Source organism: Neomonachus schauinslandi, chromosome 8 (genome assembly GCF_002201575.2).
Source record: "Neomonachus schauinslandi chromosome 8, ASM220157v2, whole genome shotgun sequence".
NCBI classification, from domain to species: domain Eukaryota; kingdom Metazoa; phylum Chordata; class Mammalia; order Carnivora; family Phocidae; genus Neomonachus; species Neomonachus schauinslandi.
This window is the reverse complement of record NC_058410.1, coordinates 103951600-103974464: the sequence shown is the minus strand read 5'-3', so window position 1 is coordinate 103974464 and position 22865 is coordinate 103951600. Positions and strand designations below refer to the sequence as shown.

The 22865-nt window shown below is 40.3% G+C and overlaps 1 protein-coding gene across 2 annotated transcripts in view; it reads right to left on the bottom strand.

The window, feature by feature from the left end:
* Window positions 1-963: 963 nt before the first annotated feature.
* Window positions 964-22865, bottom strand: part of LOC110582099 (24-hydroxycholesterol 7-alpha-hydroxylase) — an 88661-nt gene continuing 66759 nt past the window's right edge. For both annotated transcript variants that reach the window (XM_021692051.1, XM_021692052.1), the window contains exons 9-12: window positions 18992-19087; window positions 18039-18127; window positions 3900-3987; window positions 964-1299 (exon numbers count right to left, since the gene is read on the bottom strand). In XM_021692051.1, coding sequence (XP_021547726.1) covers window positions 1228-1299; window positions 3900-3987; window positions 18039-18127; window positions 18992-19087 — 345 coding nt within the window. In that variant the 3' untranslated portion in view covers window positions 964-1227. The remainder of the gene's footprint in view (window positions 1300-3899; window positions 3988-18038; window positions 18128-18991; window positions 19088-22865) is intronic.

Sequence of the window (22865 nt, the reverse complement as noted above, 5' to 3'; positions counted from 1 at the left end):
GCCAGGTCTTCTAAACTGCTTCCTTCAGCCCCTCCAGTCTCTACACCCCAAACCCACTAAGCTAAGCTGCAAGCACCAGGTAGCTAAGCTTCAGAATCTCTGTATTAGTCTGCAAGAGTTAATGCACTCCAGAGTACTTAATTTTCTCCTAGGGAGTCATCTGCTCATTGGTAGGAAATAGATGACTAAGCAATCATTATCAACTCTGCAGGATAATTCTAGCACAGGGGAGCAAATAATCCAGAGGACAACATGCACACAAAGCTTATTTATTGTGAAATAAAGGAGGCAAGCAGCATTTTACTGAATATTAGAGGACAAATCATGACATCACTGATCACTCTGTTACTACTGTTGTATGTTTCCCCCGGGGCATGACGGGATTTCTTTTCAGGGTTTCCTAGTAAATATTTCAGGCAGAAGTCCTAAGTAATACATTCAAATGCTGTTATTTGCCTTGACATCACTTTATCTGTGTTTCTACCCACAAAAATAGTACCTCTTCACCTATAACTACTAATGCCTTGAATCAAAAGAGTGCTTTCACCTTCAATTAAAATACAAATCAATATATCAATCAGTATACCTTTACTGAATAAACCTTATACAGAAGGGGTTGTCCTAGGTGTAGTTGAGCACGGAATGAGTGTAAGACATGCTCCCTGTCTTCGCAGGTCTTAGAAAGCTATCATTTTATTCATTGTTTCAGCACTAGTCCTATTTACCATAAAGAATTATATGAATGCAACTTAAGAATTCCAATTGCCAGCTGAGAATCATATTAAGAAAACTGAAAAATTTCCAGAAATTACTATTTAATATTTCCTTAGAGTTTAAGACTTTCAGCCTTTTTCAAAACAGAAATTAAAGTATGTTGCCTTCACAGTTTACTAAGATTTTCACTCAAGAGGCATTATTTCTAATTAAAGTTTTAATACAGTTATGCATGAAACCAAATTACAACTCCTTAAGAAACACCTCTTCTTTAAATCATTTAAACATTTTCTACAAACCATATATTCAGATCTCATATCGGTGAGAGTGATGTCAGATTCTTGGTCTACTCTTAAGTTACCAAACACACCTACCTACATTCCCTTGAACTAAATCCTAAAACAAAGTTAAGCCGTATGTTTTAGTAGAGCTCAGAGCTAGATGCTGCCAGGCTAGTGGATGGGGACAGTCACTCTTCCAGAAGGCCCTGGCACTCTTTAGGCCCAACAGATGTCATTTTCTTTGTTTAAATTCAATTCGGCATTGTCCTTCTGGCTGTTGGACACCCACCAAATGGAGAGGACTCTGAAAGCAGAAATGCAGAAGAAATATAGAAATTAAGAGACATAAGCCAACAGTTTTAGACCGAAGGTTTATTCAAGTGTAATTGTCTCTAAAAGTACGGAGTCTAGGTTTAAGAGACTAGAGTGTTTGCTTGGAAGACTTGAAGTGTCTTATAATGTCAAGCATCAATTTTAGCCTTCCATTCAAGGAACAGAACATTTGCAATTTGTTCTATCAGCCTTGAGGGTTGGGGGAAGATCAAGAGTAAGGAAAAGACAATCAGTCCAATTTAAGTCATCAGTCTATGGTCAAGTTTGAATGCAACAAGGCACAGCATGGGCTTCTTAAGAAGGAGATCCCTAGGGGAGTTGATAGAACAAGGTGCAGGGTTGCCATGGACTCCTCGAAATTGCAAACAAATTTGTGGGTATGAAAAGTTATGTACTTCTCTAGAAAGGGATCCATAGGCTTCGTGAGATTATCTAAGGATTCATGACCCCCCAAAAGACAAAACAGAACAAAACCAACCAACCAAACAAGCAAAACTTCACTATATTAGCAAAAATGTGCTTGCTTTTGCAAGAAAATTGAATTGGTCTTATAAATGCTTCAAAATGAACAGCCCCCATTGCCAGCATCTGGACACTGCTGCCTGGTCATGGATCTTGGGAAGCTTTATAGTATTTGCTTAGTGTTTGGTTCTTAATGAGAGTTAAAATTAATTTCCTAAGACCCTTTGAGATAAAATAAAACACTGGGCTTCTGCAAAATTAAAATTGGGGGTTCTAGCATTTGATTTTTGCTACTATGACAAGTATATTTCTTTGAGGAAGCTGATTTCCAAGCCCAGAGATGTGCCCGTGCTTGACAAGAGTGTTCAGAACATGCCCAGGCAACACATCCCCTCCCAGGTCCTACAAGAGCCTGGCAATTCGAAGGTCATTTCCTGTATTTTTTGATCACCTCATTTTACAATTTATTAAAACAATTCCAATAATTACATAATTTCAATTCATCTCTTTCTAGAATAAGAATTATGAAATGAAATGCCCTTTGAGATCATGAGAATTCACTTACACACTTTTTACAAACTGAGATAATATTTCTTTCTTTCCTTTTTTTGAGATATTTCTTTAAAAATGTTCTTAGTAGCGTCAAAACAGAAATAGAATGTGTGTATAAGAGTATAATAAATATAACTAATAGACTTCGTAGCTAGGAAGAAAGTACTGGGCAAAATCTTGCCTAAGGAACTGGTCAAAATTACTGATCGCTAGGGTTAGTTGTTACATGGTTTTGACAAATGTCATCCTTCTAATCTGGTAAGGCATTCTTGTGTCCTCTCACTGGTGGGAAAATATTTGGATGGGGAATCAGTCCTGGGCAAAATTGTGACATCCAACTCAGTGGACCAGGAACTGGTATTTTGTGAGTATTTGCCTGGCCCTATTCTTCCTTTTGATAATAAAACTATACTTGCTGAGAACCTTTATGAAGGGTTTTTTGATTTCCCTTTCATGGTAGGATTTTGAGGGCTCTTCAGCACTGCTAGTTAGTGTACTCAAAATAGAAGTGCAAAAGAAATCAGGGGCAAGTGCTGAAATGTGCATATTTATGAGTAATACAATATTGTCTGTGTCACTTAAGCACTTACATAATTTCTATTGAAATGTCACCCAAGAGTTTTATTTATCCCTCCATACACTAGCCTTATTATATCAAGAATAAATCAAAGCACAACATGCTATGTGAATAGCCCTGAAATTGCAATGCTTAACTTCTGAGCTTCACCCTCAGTTCAAACAGCACATTTTATCCAGAGTCTTCAAAATGACTTCCAAACATCTGGAATTAAATTGCACTCTCCTATTTTCTAGGGCAGTGGTCCTAAGAGTGTTATCCAGACCAGTAGCATCAGCAGCACTGGGAACTGGTTAAAAATGCAAATTATTGCCCCTCCCTAGATGTCCTAGATCAGAAACTCTAGGGTCGGGGCCCAGTATTCTGTGTTCTAAAAAAGCCCCCCACCCTCCAGGTCATTCTGATGTTTGCACCAGTTTGAAAGCCACTGGTCTAGGAGAGCAGACCTATAGAAACACAGAGGAGTTCAATGATTAGACCATTCAATGGTCAGCGGTAGGAATAAGGTCACAGGCTTTTTATTCTTGCTTACTGTCTTTACGGTTGCTCACTGTCTGCTCTTTTCTTCCATGACATTGCTTCCCAAATGGACTAAGGGCTATGACTTGCCTCTAAAACTGATGGTTCAGTTTGGGACCCACAGACATGCCTCTTTGGGGAAACAAGCCCAACATCAAGGCCATGCCTATTTAGCATAGGGAACAGTGTCAAAATTGGTGAATTCACTGAGGACCTTCTTAACACTGTAAGTGGTGCTTTTTGCTATGTGGTCTTGGTCTTGTGCTACCACGGCATATACATTAGACTCAGAAGTAAGGGAATTAAGGGGTTATCTTCTCAGTCCGGTTCCATGTAAGACACCTGTTAAGATCAAGCCTAGGTGAGGAAATTAGCAGCTTATCTCTAGTAATTAAAACCAAGGGGTTAGAATTTATAGCAAATTTGAAAACCATGATATTCAAAATTCTGAAAACACTTACCTGTTTTGGTAATGGATCCAGAAGACTACAGTCATATTTATAAAGTATTAAAATAATACATATTTGAATCTGTAACAGAGCAAACCACCTGAAAGAAAAATATAAAATTAGCACTTGGTTGTGAAAGATGCATAAATATCTACCAAGAGAGAATATCTAGAATGTACACATATTTCAGAGCAAGTATGCTCTTCTTCACAATATGAATTTTGACCATTAAAAGCATAGAGTAAGGAAGAACTTACTCTTTTCTTTTATAATACTGTCTACTTCAGAGGGTAGCTGGGATGATTGAATTGCTTAGAAATGTATGTAAAATGCTTAGCCAGTGGAAGCACTCAATAAATGAGAGCTGAAGGTCTCTCTTCAAAGTTTTAGATCAGTGCTTCCTATCATTGTAGCCATTTAGCTACATGTGTCTATTCAAACTTAAATAAATTAAAATTAAACAAAATGAAAATTTTCAGTTCCTCAGTTGCACCAGTCATATTTCAAGTGCTCAATAGCGATATGTGGCTACTGGTCTCCATACTGGACAGTACATCTTTAGAACATTTTGCATGATCACAGAAAGTTCTATTGGATGCTCTTGTCTGAGCTAGACTCTTATTGCCCACTAGAAATTACTGCCTAACTGTTCATAGGCAAATAACTACCCATAACTACCCCATTACTACCAAATTCCCCATAACTACCACATTTATTATTCCTTTTGTAGTCCTTCACTCAGATGTCTCCAAACTTTTCTATCATACACCCTGATAATGAAATATTTGAGCACAGCCAACAATATACTGATATTCATTTACTTATAAAGTATATACACATACTAGTATATTAGTTTACTATATACTTTGCAAGACACACACAAATAGAAACAAAAAATATAGAGAAAAGTATAAATGGAATTCTGCTATTTTTTCTTGCATCTCAGTGGGTTGTTTTGAGCTCTCCTTGGGGTAGGTAATGCCTTTTAGGGGTCCTAGCTCTTAATGAATACATTTAGTCCAATGGGTCAGAAAATTGGAAGTCATCATAGACTCAATCCTCTTCTTTACCCTCTATATCCAATTTGGCATTGAGTCCTTTTGTTTTGTTTTATCTTCTAAATACTACCTGAAAAAATAAAATAAAAAAAATAAATAAATACTACCCGATCCCTCTCCTTGTTGTCTTATCTCCAATCCCTCCACTACTTCCTCAGTGTGGTTCTTCATGATTGGTTTCCTGGATTACTAAATTAGCTCAGCTTCCAGATTAATCTTCCTGCTTCCAGTTTCACTTTGCTCCACTTTATCCTTCATTCTACCATTGGAGTGAACTTTCTAAAACATTAATCTATCACTATTCCTCATTTTAGACACACACACACACACACACAATCTGTCAATGCTCCCTTTTTTCTTCAAAATGCCGTAAGAGAACACAGACAGCCTTTTGAAAATATGCCCCCATCTATCTCCTAGCTTCCTCCCCACTGACTCCTCTTTGAAACCCATGCTCTAGCCCCCTGTATACCTAACATTTCCTGAATGGTGATGCTCTCTGTTGCAAGCCCTTTCCCTACCTGAGGCTAGGTCTCCTCTGGAGGCATTCTCTGATCATTTGCTTCCGTGATGAGGTGCCCTTCCTCTCGACTTCTGTGGTCCCCTGTGCACATCTCAGCCATAGCATCTATTGCACTGAATTGCAATTGCTTATTAGCCACTTCTCTCCTAGAGGAGGAATTGTATTGTTGGGACTTATCAGTGCAGAGCACTGTACTGGTGACTAAATGATGTTATGAATGTAATGTAATGAATGAATGAATGAATGAATGAATGAATGAATGAATAGATGATGGAAAGAGATGACTTCCATAAAACAAATTCAGTTTCCTGCCCTTTCCAGCTTTCTTTCTTCTCTGTGTTCCTGTGGCACTTTACATATTCTTCCACCAATGTCCTTATCTACAATCCAACTATATCTAACCATATTACAGTAAATTGTTTGCATGCCTGTATTCCCTTATAAACAACAGTATTCACAAACAGTGGGAACCATTGTTCCATTGACTCCTCAATATTTACTGAGTGACTGAATGAATATGAATGATCTTATATTCATCTCAGATAATTACATTTGTTTCCTACTTGTATTCTTGAAACATCTTGTCTATATTTTACTTCAAATGAAATCTTGAGTACTCCAGGTGTTGTTAAAACCCACTTGGATAACACATCACCTCTTCACAAATATTTATGATGCAAATTTAACCCTACTTACTTACATGTGCTAAAAACAATTTATTCTAAGAGACTATCAATGTTTATGAAATAAAACATACACAGTATTTACTGATTCGAATCAAAGAGCAATTCTAAGAAAAGGCAATTCTGCTAATTTGTGTTCAGGTTCAGAATTTCTCACAACTAAATTTTTGTCAAACTTCTAACAAAATGGAACTTCCACTCTGGCCATGTCCTGCTCTAAATAACTCAAAAACTGAGTAAGATTTATAGTGTAGGATGGACATTCCCAAGAGAAAAGAAATAAATGAGGTGAGCCCTGAAATCTCCAACACACCGTCCATGGCAGTTTCCAGGTCACTGTGCAAGGAGGGGAAAACCCACACAGACCTGACAGTCTCACTAAATTAAAAAGTCAGAGATCAAAGTTCAGGGAAGCTAAAGAGACTAGAATTTGGAGGAAAGAATAAAAGAGAGGATGGAGTTTCACAGAGAGAGCAAGAGTGCTTCAGAGAAATACAATGGGGTCTCCTTGGGTATTTGGCTGAGTACTCAACTCAGCATGTGAAAGGAAGCTACTGAGGTGGAGATGAAAGATGAAAAATAAAGCTAAGGAGCAATAACCTGAGTAATGCCCAGGGCTCCCACAAGATATGGAAGCCTGTGTTTCCACATGCAAGAGTGGGAAGATCTTGTAACGCTTGGACAATTGAATAGAGTCTTTACAAGGTTATTGCCTTGGAAGTGGTATTATCTTATCTTAAAATTAAATGCTACTCCTGCATTACCTTAACAAAGCTTAACAACAAGTCTTGAAAACTTGTTTTTCCGAGCAACTAACTACATGCCACAGTAAAGCCTAAAACTAAAGGAATACAATAAAATCTAGTACCTTAAAATTTAAAATTTATGTCTTGAATTTATTCAAAAAATTACCATGCCTAGAAGAAACAGGGAAATATGGCACATAAGAGAAAAATCATTCAAAAGAAATAGAGCCTGAAATGACAGACATTGCAGACAGCCAGTTAGATATAATCCAGATGTTCAAAAAGGTAGAAGCACAATGAAGAAAGAAATGGAAGATTAAAAAAAAAAATCAAACTGAACTTCTGTTTCAAACTGAAAAATACAGTCTCTTCAATGAAAACACACTGAATGGGATTAAGAGAAGATAAGACACTGCAAAAGAAAAGATCATGGAGCTTAACAGAACAATGGGAAACATCCAAAACGAAGTACATAAATTAAAAAGACTGAAAAAAGAAATAAACAGAGTATAAGTAACCTATAAAATAGTATCAAGGAGTCTAACATACATGTAATTTGGTGATGCAGATAGGTGGGCAGGAAAAATATTTGAAGAAATAATAGCTAAAACATTTTCAAATTTGTTAAAACTATTAATTTACAGAGCTAAGAATCACAATGAACCCAAAGCAAAAGAAACATAAAGAAAACTATTCCAAGGCAAATCATAATCAAATTGTTAAAAAACAGTGACAAAGAAAAAAAATCTTAAAAGCAGCCAGGGGAGGGGGGGACACAATAAATAAAAAATAAATAAATAAATAAATAAGCAAATTAATTAATTATTTAATTAAAATGATCACAGACTTCTCATCAGAAATTATGAAAGCCAGAAGACAATAGAACAACATCTTTGAAGATTTGAAAGAAAAAAGTAAACATTGTTCTTTTGTTTGTTTGTTTATATTTCTTTTTTTTTTTTTTAATTGACTGATAGAGAAATGGGCCCAGGACAAAGGCTGGCAAAACTTCAGCTGTGATGCTGTGATTTGTAAGAAATACATGTTCATTGTTCCTCCCATTGTTCTTTATAATAATACCCTAACTTTATTGTGAGAGAGACCAGCCTTGATAATTTGGGGGTAAATATTTAATTTCCTCTTTATAGATTTGGAGCAAACCATCTCATAGGAAAGAAAGATGATTGTCTTTGGGAGCTATGTGAAAGAGAAAGAGAGATATTGAAATGGCAGTCAATTATTCAGTACAGAATTTGAAGAATCCACATTTTGAGCATATCTTAAGAGAGGGGGAGATGATGTGCCATGCCCATGAAGAACTGTTTCGAGGAACTCAAGTCCCAAGGACAATGGTGGACAGTCGTGCTGAAAGACCCCAGTATTATTCTCAGACTTTGAGAAATGAACTAATGGAGGAAGGTGATGGATCTTGGAGTGAAAGCAAGTCCTTGGGGAAGGGATGAAGTGAAAAGGAGGGTGACTGCTCTGTGGCTATTTTGCAACAGACAAGCACAGCCCTGTGTACAGGAGTCAATGGTAGAGACAGGGGACTTCCTGTGAAGTGCTTTTCTCCTGAGCTATGGTAAAAGAAATATATATATTTTAAATATTTTATTTATTTGAGAGAGAGAGAGCATGAGTGGGAGGGGCAGAAGGAGAGGGAGAGAGAGAATCTCCAGCAGACTCTGCACTGAGCATGGAGCCCCTGGGGGGTATGAGCCCTTGGGGAACTTGGGGCTCAATCCCACAACCCTGAGATCATGGCCCGAGCCAAAATCAAGAGTCAGACACTTAACTGACTGAGCCACCCAGGTGCCCTGGTAAAAGAAATATTTTATGTACAATTACAAAAAGATTATTTATTTGAGAGAGAGAGAGAGCACGCATGCACATGAGTGGAGGAGGCGGAGCAGAGGGAGAGAATCTCAAGCAGACTCCTGGCTGAGTGGGCTGAGCAAGGAGCCTGACGTGGGCTCAATTTCAAGATACAGGAAATCGTGACCTGAGTTGAAATCACAAGTTGGACGCTTAACTGACTAAGTCACCCAGGCGCCCCATGTACAATTTTTATATTTTCCAGACTATACCACAGGCATACCTCGTTTTATTGCATTTCACAGATATTGCCTCTTTTACAAATGTAAGATTTGTGGCAACCCTGCATTGAGCAAGTCTATGGGCACCATTTTTCCAACAGCATTTGCTCACTTTGTGTCTTTCAATCACATTTTGGTAATTTTCATAGTATTTCAAACCTTCATTATTATTAAACTCGTTATGGTGATCTGTGATCAGTGATTACCACTAGCTGAAAGTTCAGCTTAGCTTATAGTTAGCATGTTTTTAGCAATAAAGTATTTAAAGTCAGGTACATGCATTTTTTAGACATAATGCTATTGCACACTTAACGGACCACAACATAGCTTTTATATGCACTGGGAACCCAAAAATTTCATTTGACTCACTTTTATTGCTATAATTGCTTTGTTACAATGGTCTGGAATCAAACCTGTATAATTTTTTTTTTAATGCAGTCACGAGTGATGCACTTACATGGTCCTGTACAACAGTGCTGTGAAGAATAAAGATAATAAAATACAGAAAGTGTAAAGAGCCTCACTTTCCTCTCTCTGCTGGAGATAGTGTGAAAGAAACAGCACCTCATCTTCCACGAGGAGCTGGGACCGTGGCAAACATCGCAGAACACTAAGGGTCTAATTTGGAGGAGACAACTAAGGGTGTGGATATAAGTCACATGCCCTTCCTCCTTACCCCTCCTGGAAAAGAGTAACAGTTATGGGAACAGTGAACTGTCACTTAGGTTACATACTAAGAGTTCTTATAATAAAATGAGATCTCCATTCATTTATCCATTCAATGTTTATTGTCTTTCTGTGCTTTATGCTCTTCTAAGTGCTGAACTTAACAAAATTTACTTTTGTAAACAAAAAACCACTCATGCTTTCATAAAAATGTTTAAATTCTAGCAGAGAGGTAGTAAGTAGGCAGCAAATAAACAAGGAATGCATATATAAAGTACAAGAATAAGTACTAAAATAATAAGTAAGACAAGATAAGGGGAAATGGAGTGATGGTGTGGGCTACAATATTTCAGGTGAAGAAGGTCTCCCTGAGGAGGTGACATTTCAGCAGATACTGGAATGGAGGAGGAGAATATGCCATATGAATATCTGAGTACAGAATTCCATGCAGAAGGAGTAGAAGGTGCACAAATCCAGAGAAAGGAGAACGAGGAACAACGGGGAGGCTAGGATTGCCAGAGAGGGGGGGGGGGGGGGGGGGGGGGGGTGCTGTCAGAGAACTACCCCGGACAAGTAGAGAGCCCACGGGGCATGCTGAAGACTACATTTTATTCGGTGAGATGGGAAGCCATTGGACAGTTTTGAGCAAACATGACTTAGGTTTCAAAAGAATTATTCTGACTGCTACATTGAGAATAAAACATAAGGTGATGGAGATGGAAGCCAGAAGACTGATTAGGAAGCCATTACAGTTTTCCAGACAATAGAAAGTGGTGACTTGGACCAGGATGGCAGAAATAGTCATGAGCCAGAGTGAGAGACCAGATATACTCTGGATGATGGGCTTTGCATTATAGATGTGGAAGACAGAGTCAAGAATGACTTTTGACTTGACAATGAGTTTTTGACCTGAGGAAATGCAAGGATACAGTTGCTATTTACCTCAGCAATAGTGAGGACGAAGGAAGAGCAGGCTGGGGAGCTGTCTTCTGGAGCTCAGTTTTGGACCTGTTAAGCATAGCTTGTGCAGACGCTGAGGGGAAGCTGGGTAAATGGGCCTGATGTTTAGGAGAGATTCAGTCAGGACTGGAGACATACGAGATATAAATACAGAGTCATCACTATTCAGAGGATTATTTAGAGCCATAGGACAGGAGAACTCACTAAGGGAGTAAGTTAAATAGGAAAACAAAAACAAAAACAAAAACACCTAGATATTTGACAAGAGAGTTCTGGGACACTCCAAAATTTGGAGGTCAGGAAGGTGAGAAAGATGAGCAAAGGACACTGGGAAGGAGTAGCCAAAGGGGTAGAATAACAAAAAAAGAGTGCTATCTCTAAAGCCCCATGAAGTATTTCATGGAGGGCATGAGCCCCCATATCAAATGAAAAATGTGGCAGGCACCAACCAACATATGAAATTCAATATCAAAGTTCCCAGTTACTAAAATGACCAATTCTCAGTACTTAGCTCCTTTCCTGGAAGTAAATTAGATGAGATCCCTTTCTCAGATAACCCAGCTGACGTTTTGGGGGGTAAATAAGCCGTGACTTCCCAGTATTCAACGCTTATCTGGCAGCACTGGAGAAATACTGGCTAGTTCTGCATTTGTGAATTACAAAACAGTTTCGCAGGTTCCACTTGATCCAAACAAATCCTATTTCCTTGCCTCTCTGGCTTTAGCCCTTGTCTGACAGTAGTCTGCTAGAGAGCAGTGCACAGCTATGAGCTGGGCCCCCTGGCACAGAGGACCGTTGGCACTTCCGCAGAGGCACTGCCGCAGCCTAAGGACAATGAACACTCTGGAGGGCAGGGTGGCGGCCGTTCCAGTGAGGAAGGCACTCGGGGCAGAGGGACAACCTGTTCCAAGGTACAGGCTCACAAGGGGCCCTGGAACATCGAGGGGCCTGTGAGGGCTTCACGCCCTGCCCTCTAGGAGGTGAGGTGATGAGAGATGAAGCTGGCGGAGCAGGATGACCCTGTTCATGGAGGATTTGAGTGACAGTGTTGGGTCTTTGATCCTGAATGTGCTGTAGACCTAGTGAATAAATTGCGCTTATTGAAAAATTCTACCTGTGTGTGGAAACGCCATTTCTTTAAGCATTATGACACACAGAAGACCCTCAACATATAGTTCCTCTACACGCAGAGGAGAACGTAAGCAAGACCAATGTCCACAAGCTATTTAAGAGTAGACATGTTAGCAATACTACATATATTTTGATTAGAAGTAATTGGAAAAATATTTATGAATTCATTAAAAGAGCTTCCCACTACAGTCTGTAAGGCATTTCCTTAACTAACTTGAGTCCCTGCGATGTTCTTTAAAATCATAAAACTGCACTTCCCATAAGGTAAAATGATAATGGAGGCTTTTGACCAATTCATACTGTGCTTGAGAGAGGCTTTAATATTTTTCTTCTTTTATCTTTGAGGGTTAAGTTAGTTTAGTTATTAAGTTAGTATTAGTTATTAAAAGAGCATGAAGTTAACATATTTCATATTAGTTCTAAGCATTTTGATTGATATCCTAGTTAGAGGAAAGGTAAAGTGAATTAATAATACAGATAGTAAGTAATATGTACTAAAAATGATACTTTTCTCCAAAGCCAAATATTTGAATATTGTAGGAAAATTACCTCAATTTTTCACTAGTCATTTTTTCTACAATCGCAAAAAAGTGTTTTCAAGCCTTTACCATGTTCTTGAATTTTGTTTGATGCCTAAAATATCAGAGACTAACTTATACGTCCCTGTAACATTAAAAGCTTTTATGTCAAGGAAAATGGGCTTCATAAATTTGTATTTTTACAGAAGCAAACTGAGTTTTGTTCATGTTAGGAAAGTTTTCTTAATGCTCTTATGTCAAAACAGTGAAAATAATGAGGCATGTTATTTATAACAAATTTATTTTTTACACTTACAAGGACAACATTACACATCTACAAATAAAGCTCATTAAAATATAAACATGTTGAAAATTCCTTAAATACCTAGTACTTGGGTGTTTTCCCCGTTTGTAGATAAATATTCAGGGAGCACTACACAGACCTCGAGAGCACAGAGTCTGACGCAACAGGCCTCACGCTAGGAATGCACATGGAGAGACAGGGTGACACTATGAGTAAAGGTAGAAACAAAAGGGCTGTGGAAGTTTGGAGTCTGCAGAGAGTGCTGTGATCTGGAGCAATCGGTGATCGCTTTGGTGGAGGTCAAACCCGAGCTAGACCTGGACGGAAGCAAACGGGCTTTAACTAAGCAGACATGTTGAGTGCGGGCATTCCACACGCAGCAGAGCGTATGAGCAAGCGAAGGAGTGGGCACTGTAGCTGGGGGCTAGTAGACCCTCTGGGAGGCGCCTCCCCATGTTCAGAAAGGTGTCAATCAGCATCAAATTGTGCAGAGCCTGGAGTTCTAGGCTGTTGAGCTTGGCTTGCAGGCAGCAGCACCAGAGTCTTAATGAGAGTGAGAGTCTGAGATGATTATTTGAGGACAATGAATCTGTGGGTAGTGAGTAAGATGGACTGAAAGAAGAGATAATAGAGCCTGGGAGAAGGCTCAGGAAACTCTAATGTCACCTGATGGTGGGGCATGAAGACCTGGCTTAGGAGGTGGGAGCCGTCATGGAAGGCCAAAGAGAGGGAGGCGTAGAGGGTCACTCCAAAAGGCCAGGGGTCTAGAACAGGGCTCCATCGGGAAGAAACAGGGGGTGCTAAAGGAATGCTAAGATTACGGGAAGCGAAAGATTTTAGTTTAACGTCTTGATTTTGATATTGCCTCCCTCTCTTGCTTTTGAAAAGAAAATCTCTTGCTTTCCCCCCCCCCCAGAAGTCATTGCGGGCAATGGCAGCATGGGCTGGAAAACTGCCACGGTTGCCAGGAGCAGGGGCTCTGAAGTATATTCCGAGTTGCTGCCAGCTGCGGCTTATGAAAATAGAATGATCTCGCCCTGGAATTCAGGGAAGGCAGCAGACTGACAGACTTTCACAGGCATCCTTCATGCACGCATGGCTACTCGACTTAAAGGGGAAGGACTTTCCCCATAATCTCATCCGCCTTTGAAATCTTTTAGGAAAATAAAATCAGTTTGGTGGCAGGAGGCGAAGTATTCTGGGCTCGTGGTTGTCAAACTTTCACCTGCGTCAGAATCCCCTGGAAGGCTTGTTAAAACAGATCGCTGTGCCCCTCTCCCAAAGTTTCTGATTTGGTAGGTCTGGGGAAGGGCCCAAGAATGTGCATTTTTTGCAAGTTTCCGGGTAGTGTTACTACTGGTGGTCTGGGGATCACACTTTAAGAATCACTGACCTAGACAAAGTTGACAATGCATTGCTTTATGTACCTGAAAAACAGAGCTGGTGCTGGCCTCAGGCAGAGATCACTCCAGCAGCTCAGCGATGTTCCCAGGAAGCCAGTTTGCCTCCACTGCTCTGCTCTACGGGACCAATTGCATCCTAACACTGCCTGCTTTTATTGTCTCAAAATAGCTGCCGACAGTTTTGGGGGCCAAGTGCTTCTGTAATTCACATCCCACAGGGAATGATTATGTTTGACCCAGAAGTCTCAACAGAAACCTAGGTAGTTAATGGCACTGCTTGAAACCTACACTGACAATGAAACCTATCATTATGGGAAGGAGGGAGGGGACAGGGATGGGATTTGCGGATGGGCTTAGGGAACAGTGCTCCACTCCTATGGAGCTGGGGGCGGAATCAGCACCCCAGAATCTCATGGATCCCCAAACGAAAGTGAGGGCTGTCAGGAAGGGAAGAGAATGTTAGATAATGGGTAGACAATAGCCCATGGGCAGTATGGTGACACCGTACAGTTTTAATTCGGTCCTCATTTCCTGGGAATTAAACCCTGTTTCTGAACAGGAGACATCTAACTTGCTCAAGAGCAGTCACTGTGGGGCGCCTGGGTGGCTCAGTTGTTAAGCATCTGCCTTTGGCTCAGGTCATGATCCCAGGGTCCTGGGATCGAGCCCTGCATCGCGCTCCCTGCTCGGCGGGAAGCCTGCTTCTCCCTCTCCCACTCCCCCTGCTTGTGTTCTCTCTCTCGCTGTGTCTCTCTCTGTCAAATAAATAAATAAAATCTAAAAAAAAAAAAAAAAGAGCAGTCACTGAGTTGGATGAAGGGAGAAAGCCCATCAAACAAACAAACAAACAAACAAACAAAAACAAAGAGGGGAGAGCGGTGGAAGACACCCAGGCAGAGAGTGTCCTTTCTTCCTCTCACAGATGGAAATCCCGTCCAGGTATTCTGTGTTCCAGGCTGGAGATCTAGTTTGTAAACAGAAGGAAAAGAGGGTCTTCTCTGACATTCTCTGCTCAGAAATGAACATGTTTTATTTTAGGAGCACTTTGGCCCCAGTATCAAAAGTCAGTCTTGAATTGCTTCTTCTGCGCTTGACAGACTTAAATCTTAGCCTCATAATGAAGTGTCAAAATGAAATGGCTGGGACAGAGCTGACTGCAATTTTGCCAATGGTTTCTGGTCTCCTTTCAGCAAGTCCCTGCTCCTCAGTAAAGCACTAAGAGAGAGAAGCAGGGCTAACAATTCATAAAGGGGTCTGGTAGCCTGACTCTGTCTGGGAATTGACCATATCTACCCCTTCCCACCCTCACTCCCAACTCTTTTTTATAGCCCCCCCCCCCCGGCCCCCAGGACATGTGCACAGCATAGTGAAAATGTTAGGAAACAATTAGGTAAGTAAATACAGTTTGTTCACGTCTACTTAACAACCGGAGTTGAGGGGATACATTTGTTTATGTAACAAACTCCTCAGAGTAAACTGAATTTGCAACTTATCATGAAATCCACAGAGATTTGAGTGTGCTCCCTCCTCAAAAGCACTCAACTATTTCTAAGTATACAAGTACTTCTCCAAGTACTGCGAGATACTTTACTGAATAAGGCACAGTTATTAAGATTGTATTATCGTTCAAATAAACATGTAGAACCAACTGTATGCAGAGCTTCACAAACCCCAACGTACAGGTACATTGCATTCCATCCCATTCCTGTGAGTGCTTACTTTTCTTGCTCCCCTCAAACTTTGATATCACTGCCCCTTGGGAAGGTGAGCTTTCCTCTGTGCTGCTTATTGATGACTCTCATCGAGTCCATAAGCCTTTTCTAATCTCCTTCCTCAAAACTCCTACGGTGGTTATTATGTACATATGTCATTTGGCATTTCTCATGGGTCATCTTATACTGTTAAGTAGAGCTTGTTTTTCATGTTGTTCTGTCTCATCTCCCCAGCTACATTATAAGCGACTCAGGAATGTTATGCGTCTTTGAATTTCCCCAGTGGTTCCTGAAGTGACTGGAGTTAAGACAATAACCTCCTTGAGGGAAGGGACTTCATCCCTTATTTTGTTTTCCAAGGTAGCTCGTAGAACCCTATCCTGGCATAGAGCATACCCTCAGTAAATATTTACTGAATGGAAGAATAAACATACTAATATTAGGTGCTCCAGAGATATCTGTTAGGTTGAACCCTACTACTATTAATCTACTATCAGCCAGACCTATGTTTGAAATAATTTTCCCATCACTGTGTAATTTTCATTAGTAATTCAATACAAGTGTTGCCTAGTACTGCCCCAGGATATAGGAAGGACCCAAACACATACACAAAAAGTAGAGATCACAGTTTCTACTCCTGAGGAATCCACGCTTCATTTCCACTTCTCAACTGTTGTAGACTTACTCTTACTACACCCTCTTCTTAACCAAGCAAGCTTTTGTAAGTGAGGTATCTTGCCAAAGATCAGGGTTATTGTTTTACACTGGAATGTAACCCATATCAGCGACCACAGTGAGACAGCCGACCAGGCATCCTCTTGCAGGGATGGGAAGCAAGGGAAATTAAGGCTGTTGGATGAAGGGTGGTGTGTGTGTGTGTGTGTGTGTGTGTGTGTGTGTGTGTCTGCCCACGCAAGCACAATACAGGAAGCACATTCCTTTGTACTGAGATCATCAACTCTCAGAGATAGCCACTCGACACTGGAAATCCCCTGTTCTATTCCTTCATTTAAATTCATAGTTTAAGAAGAGAATGTCCTCTGTAAGGCAAACTCCTCATTCTGCATGCTACCATTGCTGAAGAAGTCTGGTAGTTCTTGCTGCTTTCTCCTGTTTTTCTACAAAACTACCAGACTTCTCCAGCAATAGAATTACTGGGAAGAGTTCCCTTCCTACCTGTTTCCAAGGGCTTCCCAGCAATGGGGAAGTGCTTAGCAGGGGTTCTTCCTCCAAACATATTTCCAGCATTCCCATTATTCAGAGCAGGAACAATATTCTTCCATTCTGATTTTGGGTTGGCAGCTGATAGCAGCACTGAATACTTATTTACTAAATTCAGCAAAACCTTCTGTGTTCACTAATGAGAGGGGTTCTCATACTGCCTCAGTGGCCACAACTCCAAGGGGTGACAGCTGCAAGGCCATAAGGCTATGTGTTCATGATGAACTTTGATCGTCAGTTACTTTAAAGGCAATTTTCTCTGACTCACTAAGTATTTGGTACATGAGAAGATAAACTGGCTCTTGGTATACAAATTTAGAATGGGTGCAGTTTTCTGAGGATTATACTAAAGATCTATGGGATTAAGTTTCTAGTGCAAAGATCCATCTTGCTAGAACACTGTCCAAATGAAGTCATCACTTTCCTGAAAAATTCTGCTTTGTCTGTCTTTAGAAACAATGTTTCATGGTTTGGCTACTTAAATAGAAAAGTTAAGGACTTTTAAAAGCAGAAAAACTAGACTATGGAGGTTTTATTTATTGTTACATTTATTCAACATTCAGATTTAACCTACAGACTTTGGTTATATGATACATACTTGCCACATCTCAGACTAAGTAGTTTTCAAAGGAAAACTTAACATCTTTTCCACCAAACTTGCTCTTGTTCCTGATTTCTCTATTTCCATCACGTCTTCCAGCCACCTACATTCAAGCCACAGTCCTCCACAAATCCTTCCCCTTGATCCATCCTATTTCTGATTATTTTCCCAATCTGGTAGATCCTACCACTCCATGTCTCTCACATGGAATATAAGCATGATTATATAACCTAAGTTACACCCCACTCTAATCCATTCTATAAAAAAAAATTTTAATAACCCTGCTTTCATCATGTAGCAGCAATTATAATATTTTTGTTCTCATGAGGTTCATCAGAAGCCACTGTAGACATTCCCACAAAGATATCGCACAATACAACTAGCCAACCAAACAAAACGCGGTCTCCTGGATCTCCCTGTAGTTTGATAATAAAGAAAAGGGTGATTAAGCCAAAATTCCCCCCCCCCCCCCAGAGCCATCATCTTTCTTAGACTTTTTGGATAGATGTGGCCCAGCTGTCTCACTGACCTTCCAGGACACTGGTACTTCCCGCTTCCAAATGCCATGAACCAGTCCAAGAAAGCATGCTTCTCTAAGTTTGCCTTTTTCCAACGTTCCTGTGGGAAGAAAGCATTTTTTTTTTTTTCCCAAATCAGCCTTATATAAATAAGCTTAACTTTATTTCTCTAGGCTAAAAATGACTTTGTACAGCTAATCCTTGCATATAAAGTTGCAGGGCTGTTGGTAATTTTTTCCCAACCTGTTATTAATATCAGACACAATTGTGTTTTTGGAATGTGAACCAATAAATAAAAAAGGTTTAAAAAGAATTCTGTTAAGTGGTAAATGTAAATGATAATGTAAATCAACCACAGAATTGACCTCAGAAAAGGAAGACTATTTATAATAAGGTCTCAGGCTCCATCACAGAATTGCCCTTGGTAATAAATTCAGTCAGTTACTGGCAGTCCTGCTTACTGGAGGGAACTTGGGATGTGGAATGAATACATTTGGATGCCATTTTTAAAAAAGTTTACCTAAAGGCAGAGAATGGACTAAATGAACTCTTAAGATTCTGCTCAGCCCCATAACTCCTCAATTTTAAGATACAGCAAAGTAGTTTTAATTTGCCTTGTTCTTCTTTTGTTATACTCCTTGGAAACCAATAATAAAACCAATTTGCCTGACAAATATAAAATAAGTCTTCTGTCAGAACCAGACATATTTACTTTCATGTACTTTGCTGGTTTCAGGTCATTTATTTTAAAGTTGGTGAATCTTATTCAAAAACTTTTCTATCTCATTTGTGTTATACCATCCATATTACAAGTCTAAATTTTTCCTTTGTAGTCAACTTGGTTGTTAGTTACCAGAGAATAGGGATGCTTAATGATAGAGGGATAGTTAATCTATGAATTCATACTCCTGGTTTAAAAGAAATTAAAATCAAAGGACAATGTATATTGAGAGAGATAACTTACAGGTTTGAACAATTCAGGTTCAGGAAAATATTTTGGATTTCTATGCAGCCAAAATGGAGACAACATCAACAAGTCACCAGGAGGAACAGTGTAATTCTATGATAGAAAAATCAGTTTCAAGTCATTTTTTTGAAATCTACTTTCAGGAGAGTTTGGGTCATTAAAAATAATGCTCCAACTATATTGTAGGGAAGACACATACATTTTATAATCAATGGTGAGAAAATCTAACCCCTTCCTGGAAGGATCATTTCTATTTTCCAGCTTAGGCGATGGCTATGTTCTAATTCTGATGATTAGTTACATGTGCCTATAAATTTGGTTACACGGGAAAAATATTAGATAAATGAGATAAATGAGAACATTTTAGAAACTAGTATATGTCTGCTGTGATGCAGCTTTTGATATTCGATACTGGGGTTTGCAGCAAGTGCTTCTGATGATGGGAACCACAGTGGACCCCTAGGTTATGGTTGTGGAACAGAAAAATCTGAGACAGGACACCGGCCATAGTAGCACCGAGGACAGGGCAGTGGGTGTTCTGTCCCTGGGACACTCATGGTAGTGTCAAGGAAGAGACAGTGGATCCTCTCTCTCTCTCTCTCTTTTTTTTCCCCTCACTCCTGAAGCAACTGTTAGGGCAGAAAGAATGTGAAGACAACTGGTTAGGAAGACATAGGACAAAGCGAGTATTGTGTGTGTCTTTGGTTGATTTTGCGTTTGGGATCGCTGTGGCTGTGAGACTGAGGCTAAGTAGCGTGTTTCCTCAAGCAGAAGAGTCTGCATTGTCCTTCCCTGTTTATGCTATCGTAGGTTTTCATGATATATAAATTATTCTAAGAACTAAAAACCGTGTCATAAAATCACTCTTCCATTATCATGTTCAGGAACCATAGGACAAAGAGCTCTCCCATAGTGTGTAACCACTAGATGGCTATCAGCTTTACTGAGACAGAAACATTTTATTAGTAACTCCCAGAACCAATCACTGGAAGCCACTTATCTATTTAACCCTGCGGGACTTTGAAATGTCCTCAAGATATTTGCAAAACACTTACCTTATGCACCTAGAATATAAGCACCTTACAATTAAAAACATGTCTTTTTATGGTAGCAGGAAGTGGTGTATGGGAAGGGGGGTCATTATTTTTTTTTAATTAGAAGTGGGGGGGGGGCAAAGGAAAGAGAGAATCTTAAGCAGGCTCCATGCCCAGCTCAGAGCCTGACATGCGGCTCAATCTTACGATCCTAAGATCATGACCTGAGCTGAAATCAAGAGTCGGACACTTAAATGACTGAGCTACCCAGGCACCCTGGGGTCCTCATTTTTTAAAAAATTCTTTTATTGTTATGTTAATCCCCATACATTACATCATTAGTTTTAGATGTAGTGTTCCATGATTCATTGTTTGTGCATAACACCCAGTGCTCCATGCAGAACATGCCCTCCTCAATACCCATCACCAGGCTAACCCATTCTCCCACCCCCCTCCCCTCTAGAACCCTCAGTCTGTTTTTCAGAGTCCATCATCTCTCATGGTTCGTCTACCCCTCCAATTTCCCCCCCTTCATTCTTCCTCTCCTGCTACATTCTTCTTCTTTTTTTTCTTTCTTAACATATATTGCATTATTTGTTTCAGAGGTACAGATCTGAGATTCAACAGTCTTGCACAATTCACAGCGCTTACCAGAGCACATACCCTCCCCAGTGTCCATCACCCAGTCACCTCATCCCTCCCACCCCACCCCCCACTCCAGCAACCCTCAGTTTGTTTCCTGAGATCAAGAATTCCTCATATCAGTGAGGTCATATGATACATGTCTTTCTCTGATTGACCAATTTCCCTCAGCATAACACTCTCCAGTTCCATCCACGTCGTTGCAAATGGCAAGATCTCATTCCTTTTGATGGCTGCATAATATTCCATTGTGTATATATACCACATCTTCTTTATCCATTCATCTGTCGATGGACATCTTGGCTCTTTCCACAGTTTGGCTATTGTGGACATTGCTGCTATAAACATCAGGGTGCACGTACCCTTTCGGATCCCTACTTTTGTATCTTTGGGGTAAATACTCAGTAGTGCAATTGCTGGATCATATGGTAGCTCTATTTTCAACTTTTTGAGGAACCTCCATACTGTTTTCCAGAGTGGCTGCACCAGCTTGCATTCCCACCAACAGCGTAGGAGGGTTCCCCTTTCTCTGCATCCCCACCAGCATCTGTCATTTCCTGACTTGTTAATTTTAGCCATTCTGACTGGTATGAGGTGGTATCTCATTGAGGTTTTGATTTGGATTTCCCTGATGCCGAGCGATATTGAGCACTTTTTCATGTGTCTGTTGGCCATTTGGATGTCTTCTTTGGAAGAATGTCTGTTCATGTCTTCTGCCCATTTCTTGATTGGATTCTTTGTTCTTTGGGTGTTGAGTTTGATGAGTTCTTTATAGATTTTGGATACTAGCCCTTTATCTGATATGTCATTTGCAAATATCTTCTCCCATTCTGTCAGTTGTCTTTTGGTTTTGTTGACTGTTTCCTTTGCTTTGCAAAAGCTTTTTATCCTGATGAAGTCCCAATAGTTCATTTTTGCCCTTGCTTCCCTTGCCTTTGGCGATGTTTCTAGGAAGAAGTTGCTGCGGCTGAGGTCGAAGAGGTTGCTGCCTGTGTTCTCCTTTAGGATTTTGATGGACTCCTGTCTCACATTGAGGTCTTTCAACCATTTGGAGTCTATTTTTGTGTGTGGTGTAAGGAAATGGTCCAGTTTCATTCTTCTGCATGTGGCTGTCCAATTTTCCCAACACCATTTGTTGAAGAGACTGTCTTTTTTCCATTGGACATTCTTTCCTGCTTTGTCAAAGATTAGTTGACCATGGGGTCACCATTTTTTAACCAAAGAGAAGCCCTGTTGGCTCCAGTGGGGGCTGAATATTGCTTGAGGTTTGGCAATTGCAGTGCCAGAAGTGCCAGAGAGAGCTCTCAAACTGGGAAGAGAGCGAGGATTGTGCTGGTGCCCTCTTACCGTTTTTGAAGTAGGGAAAGACTTGTAAGATCCCAAGCCTGTCTGTTTCTTCTACCCCTCCTGGAACTGGGGTTAGAGAGCTCATGGCTGACTCTGAGATCAGCTGATGAGGACTCTGATGTGTATTTGGAGGCGGGGCTGGGGACCCCTGGGACAGGGCTCCAGGTAAGTCAACAGCTGCCCTTCCCCTCCATACCAAATAGACCCGTTTAGTGGCTTTTGAGCCATAATTATGACTTGGAGACTACCGGCTGCCAAAGCCTACAACACTGGCTAGGAAAAGACTTCAAATGGAATCTCAGTAACAGAGTTAACACGGAGCAGACCAGAAAGAAGTTCCTGTCACAGAGGCAGATGCCAGGCTGATGAATGGCATAAAGGGTCTGAGGTAGAGCCCCATGTTGGGCTCCACTCGAGCATGGAGTCAGCTTGAGGTTCTCTCTCTCCCCCTTCCTCTGCCCCTCCCCCTGCTCATGCGTGCTCTCTCTCTCAAAATACATAAATAAAATATATTTTTTTAAAGATTTTATTTATGTATTTTGAGAGAGAGAGAGACTGAGAGAGAGAGAGCATGAGGCGGGGGAGAGTCGGGAGGGTCAGAGGGAGAAGCAGACTCCTTGCCGAGCAGGGAGCCCAATGCGGGACTCGATCCAGGGACTCCAGGATCATGACCTGAGCCGAAGGAAGTCGCTTAACCAACTGAGCCACCCAGGCGCCCCATAAATAAAATCTTTTAAAAAAATTAAAGAGCATACATTTTTGCATGATAAAAAAATGCTGTCAAAATTTTAGAAAATTCAGAAAAATAGAAAAAGCTAGAAAACAACCAGAGTGCTAACATCAAAAAA